The sequence below is a fragment of the Rhamphochromis sp. 'chilingali' genome (assembly GCF_963969265.1).
Source record: "Rhamphochromis sp. 'chilingali' genome assembly, chromosome: 4".
Taxonomy (NCBI): Eukaryota; Metazoa; Chordata; class Actinopteri; order Cichliformes; family Cichlidae; genus Rhamphochromis; species Rhamphochromis sp. 'chilingali'.
This window is the reverse complement of record NC_137948.1, coordinates 41662083-41667458: the sequence shown is the minus strand read 5'-3', so window position 1 is coordinate 41667458 and position 5376 is coordinate 41662083. Positions and strand designations below refer to the sequence as shown.

General features: G+C 41.5%; 1 protein-coding gene across 1 annotated transcript; it reads right to left on the bottom strand.

The window, feature by feature from the left end:
- Positions 1-270: 270 nt before the first annotated feature.
- Positions 271-5037, bottom strand: acta1a (actin alpha 1, skeletal muscle a). The gene is made up of 7 exons (XM_080881362.1): positions 4880-5037; positions 3607-3746; positions 3080-3404; positions 1501-1662; positions 1158-1349; positions 864-1045; positions 271-751 (listed from the first exon to the last, which is right to left on the bottom strand). Exons 2-7 carry the CDS (start codon positions 3733-3735, stop codon positions 608-610), a joined length of 1134 nt encoding a protein of 377 aa, XP_080737488.1. The 5' UTR covers positions 3736-3746; positions 4880-5037; the 3' UTR covers positions 271-607.
- Between the last annotated feature and the right edge of the window lie 339 nt (positions 5038-5376).

Below are 5376 nucleotides of genomic sequence, written 5' to 3'. Positions count from 1 at the left end.
TGTGTTTGGAGCTGGATGACTTAAATTTATTTAATTTTTTTTGGTATGCTGCCGCATACATGTATGTAAATTGTAGACTAGGTTAGGGTTGATACATGTGGTAATAAATTATTGTTTACAGATTTTATTCAAACAAAGTTTATGTGCAGTCTCTTGTGTGAGAGTCATAATGTTCAGAATATAATGGAAAAATCCAAAAGACCAGTAAAATAAAATGAACAAACATCCACAAATGTTCTGAATCAGAATGAGCAGACAACACAGTCACACTTGGAAAAAATCTTTGGCTTTTATTTGCTTTGATGGGTTGTTTCTTTTTTGGTCTTTTTGTTCTTGTTTCTTTGATTTTTTTAAATGTAGTTGGTCCGAGCTGGTGTGTGTCATACCTCGAAGCCAACTCTCATATATGCACACCAATCTTCATTTACATTTGAAACAGGACATACATAAAAGAAAAAATAAATAACTTATGTACAGGTTAGATGTGACATGATCCTCGCTGGTGGAAGTCAAAGGTCTCTCTATGAGAGGATGAAGTTTCACAGTTCTAGGACAGCAGCATCTTACTGCTCTGGATCCTGAACCTGATGCTTTGGACGCATCATGTTTAGAAGCACTTGCGGTGGACGATGCTGGGGCCGGCCTCATCGTATTCCTGCTTGCTGATCCACATCTGCTGGAAGGTGGATAGAGAGGCCAGGATGGAGCCGCCGATCCAGACTGAGTATTTACGCTCAGGAGGAGCAATGATCTGCACAAGTAGAAGAAAATGAGACAAATTTTATTGCCTGCTAGCACCTCAGATATCATTGTCATATTATGTAAGGTGAGTGATCTTGTGCCAGTCAGTGTTGCTTTTGTACCTTAATCTTCATGGTGCTGGGAGCCAGAGCTGTGATCTCCTTCTGCATGCGGTCAGCGATACCAGGGTACATGGTGGTCCCGCCAGACAGCACGTTGTTGGCATAGAGGTCCTTACGAATGTCAATGTCGCACTTCATAATACTGTTGTAAGCTGTCTCATGGATACCAGCGGACTCCATACCTGTGTAGATGTACAGCAGAGAGGTTCAGGTTAAACACAATGAAATCACAATGTGATCTTTCAAAGGAAAGTTGTTACACTGTCTCAGATGAATAGTGTTGATGCTACGCACCGATAAAGGAGGGCTGGAAGAGGGTCTCGGGGCAGCGGAAACGCTCATTGCCAATGGTGATGACCTGACCGTCAGGCAGTTCATAGCTTTTCTCCAAAGAGGAGGAGGAGGCTGCGGTTGCCATCTCATTCTCAAAGTCCAGAGCAACGTAACAAAGTTTCTCCTTGATGTCACGCACAATCTCACGTTCAGCTACAAACAGAGGGCAAAGGTCATAATTCAAGCTGCTGCAGAGTAGAATAATAAATAAATGAAAGATGAATAAAATAATTTTATCCAAGTGAGCGAAAGGACGTAATGTCCTGAGTTTTAACCATTTTGGTTTTATTTTGTGCTATTTTACCAGTTGTGACAAAGGAGTAGCCGCGCTCAGTCAGGATCTTCATAAGGTAGTCTGTGAGATCCCGACCAGCCAGATCCAGACGCATGATGGCATGAGGCAGAGCGTAACCCTCATAGATGGGTACATTGTGGGTCACACCGTCACCAGAGTCCAGCACGATACCTGAGAGCAGAAACAGAAGAGTTATGGAGAAGCTGACAGGTTTCTACCTGACGCATGTGATGAGTCACATGAAAAGGCGCAGAGTGCTAACAGTCACTGCTTCTTTCTAATGTCCACATTTGTTTTTTTCACTGGAAGGCTTAAAAGACAGTTTTTTTATGTATCTTTTTTGTCCCAAAAATCAACCCGAAACTAAACAAAATGAAAAAAAGCAGCGTAGTAATCATTTATTTGTTTCAACAATACAGTGCATTCCACAATGTTTGGGACAAACATTCTGCAATTCATTTGGGACTGAAGTGCAGACATTCAGCTTTAGTTCAAGGGGTTTTACAAAGATTTTCTGTGAACTGTTGAAGTATTACTGCCATTTTATACACAGTCTCCAATTTTCAGAGATGCAGATTTAATAGGAAATTTGACTGACAAGCAGCTTCATGGCAAGTTGAGGCCTGCTCCCTTGGCACAAATGAAGAATTCATAACATCGGAAGCTATTTCAAAGTGTTGAATTTGTATTTTATAGCTTTTCAGTGTAATTTTAATGTAATTTTAAATATGATCCTCATATAAGTGAGTAAAGCCATTATACCACTGAAATATACCTGTCATAGAGACAGCATGATAGGAGGGAAACTAATGATGATCCCAAGCATGGTGGAGGCAGCGTTGTGGCATGGATATGTATGGCTGCCAGTGGAAACGGGCCACTAGTGTTTATTGATGATATGACTGCTGATAGAAGAAGCAGAATAAATGATGGCGTTTACAAGGCTATAATCGCTGCTCATATTCAGCTAAATGCTGGTCAGACAGACACAGAGCAAATGGATAATGACTCAAAGCACGCTGCAAAAGCAAGCCAACAGTTACTTAAGCTAAAGAAATTAGATATTCTTCAATGGCCAACTCAGTCACCTGATTTCAACAGAGCAGGCTTTTCTGTTATAAAATACAAAACTGAATGCAGAGAAACCCAAACAGGGAGCAACTGAAAGCATCTGCAGTAAAGGTCTAGCAGAGGAACTCAAGGGAGGAAGCACAACATTTGGTGATGTCCGTAGGTTCTGGACTTCAGGTAGATAGTTGTTGCAATATTAGGTAATAAAAAGTGTCTTTATACTTAAATTAATGTTAGTTTGTGTCATTAATGTTGAACCTCTGAAAATGGGGCACTGTGCATAAACAGTGTTCATGTCAAACTTTGGAAAACTTCTTGAATTAAAGCTAAAAGTGTGCACTGCAATGACATATTGATTGTTTTATTTACAATGCACTGTGGCGATGTAGCGATGCAAAACTACAAAAAACTGTGGCTTTGTTCCAAAACATTATAGACCTTAAGTTTTTTTTTAAATGAGAAAGAAATACTGTCTTGAAGACAAGGAAACTTGTATTTCTGTGAAGCTCAGACTCACCAGTGGTACGGCCGGAAGCATAAAGGGACAGCACAGCCTGGATGGCCACATACATGGCAGGGACATTGAAGGTCTCAAACATGATCTGGGTCATCTTCTCCCTGTTGGCTTTGGGGTTCAGGGGGGCCTCAGTCAGCAGGGTGGGGTGTTCCTCAGGAGCTACGCGCAGCTCGTTGTAGAAGGTGTGGTGCCAGATCTTCTCCATGTCGTCCCAGTTGGTGATGATGCCGTGCTCAATGGGATATTTCAGAGTCAGGATGCCCCTCTTGCTCTGGGCCTCATCACCCACATAGGAGTCCTTCTGACCCATACCGACCATCACACCCTGAGGAGGGGAGGAAAGCAAGTTAGGTCTGAAATGTATATTTATTGATGTCTGTATTTAATTTGTTGTAATATGAGTCCAAGAGTTTCAAACAGCAATTACTCTGTAAAGAACTAGGTCTAAGATACACTGCAAGGCACGTAAGAAAAAGAAAAGCAAGAATGAGTTTCCTTTTTTTGTGAAATTTATTGCCCTTGCATACCTGGTGACGGGGGCGACCAACAATAGAGGGGAACACAGCCCTGGGAGCATCATCTCCAGCAAAGCCAGCCTTCACCAGGCCGGAGCCATTGTCGCACACAAGGGCGGTGGTCTCATCGTCGTCACACATGTCTGCGGATTCTGGAGGAGGAAAGTCAAATGTGATGAATTTCTGTACAGCAGGATTACTCAGCAGCACTTAACACACTGAACAAAGCACCAGTTGCATGTTAGATATTCATTTAATTTTCTCTTAATAGACAAATTATTTTAACGCTAATACTAGTGTCACTTTGTTGAGTATGTTTTGTTGCCTTTTTTAATTTGGACTAAAACTCAACAGCCTGCTGTTTTTAATCTGAAAGCTTTAGGTTGATGTTATTTCCAAGCAGTTTTTTAATTGTAATAACGTTTTGGTTTCTTTCTTTCGTTATATAATAAACAAATTATTACACTACAATAAACTAAATGACCAAAAAAGTGTATGACACTGTGCTTTACTACCACTGACTCCCCTGTTCTGTTTCATAAATAATCACATGCTAATAACTATAACTTCTCCTCGTCTCCTCTCTCAGGCCTCCAGTGTTTAGATTGTGTCATAACAATTTACACAACCTGCCAGGACACAAAGTCATTAAGCTGCAAACAGAAACGCTATTAAATCCCCATTAGTTTAATGATGCCTTCAAATGTTCCCCATAAACTTCAAAATGTGGTGTTGTCTTTTCTTGATATGCATTATAGTGCCCTTGTAAAGGAATCATCCTTCAAAAGCTGCTTTAAAAAGTATATGTATTGTTGCTGGATTCAGTGTTTTCTATTCACTAGTAAACACTGAAACTAAAGCAAAAAGCACTGATGTGCTGATAAGTGTCAACTAACGTACTTGTAACTAATTATGATAAATATTAGTAAACGAATAGACATGTCAGTTTCATTACAGCATTTGTTATTATCACTTTTCATCATAAAATGTTAAAATACACATTGTATTCCAAGCGAAAGTTACAAGGGTTACAAATCTCTAACAGCATTTGAACACAACCCAGTCTTTCCATTAACTACCTGTCGCAACAAAAGCTGAGCTTAAGCAGACTGTGGTTCACTGCCAGCTCCCTTCACTTAACCATTAAATCCAGATTATTCTCCATCTGTCTCATTCACTTAACCTAGCAAGAAGGCAGTCTCCATTAACAGTAACTCCACCTAACTACTGCTACAATTATTAACCCTCTCTCCACCAGGGAACCTCTCTCCTCCAAGCCGCTTACCTCTGCGTGTCTCAGGCTGTCACTGAGGGAACCTTGTTGGCTGCTTGCTCCAGCTGGTGTTGGGGTGACAGGCTACGACCACCACGGTCCTTATATACGCCTTCTGCTCCATACCACCCGGAGAGCTTTTTTCCTCCTCAGCAGACAGTAGTTTGGAATGTCCGAGTATTCGATAGGAATTCAACTGGCCCTTCGTCCATATTTGGTCGCGCGCGAGGGTCGTCGCATGCATGCATGTAGAGCCTCGCGGGCCAGCTGGGCCATATATGGAGAGGAAGTCCCCGCGAGGCTGCCGCGGAGCGCACGAGCCCGTGTATGGAGCTAGACCAGAGCGACGCACCGACCGTCACCTGTAGAATAACTGCTGCTACTTACACGCACAGTACACGCACACAAACCATTCAGTACTTCAAAGCCTTTTCATTTTTTAGTGTTTCATGTCTTATTAGTATTTTAACCGAGGAATGACTTTTTTGTGTTTTAAGTGAAGGCATAAC

What these genes read in the sequence shown, in the direction of transcription:
- acta1a (XM_080881362.1), bottom strand. Translation starts at nt 3,735, where the DNA reads ATGTGTGACGACGATGAGACCACCGCCCTTGTGTGCGACAATGGCTCC. An exon ending in CTACTCCTTTGTCACAACTG is followed by an intron (nt 1,350 to 1,500) that starts GTAAAATAGCAC and finishes CTCTGTTTGTAG; the next exon opens with CTGAACGTGAGATTGTGCGT. An exon ending in CTTCCAGCCCTCCTTTATCG is followed by an intron (nt 1,046 to 1,157) that starts GTGCGTAGCATC and finishes ACATCTACACAG; the next exon opens with GTATGGAGTCCGCTGGTATC.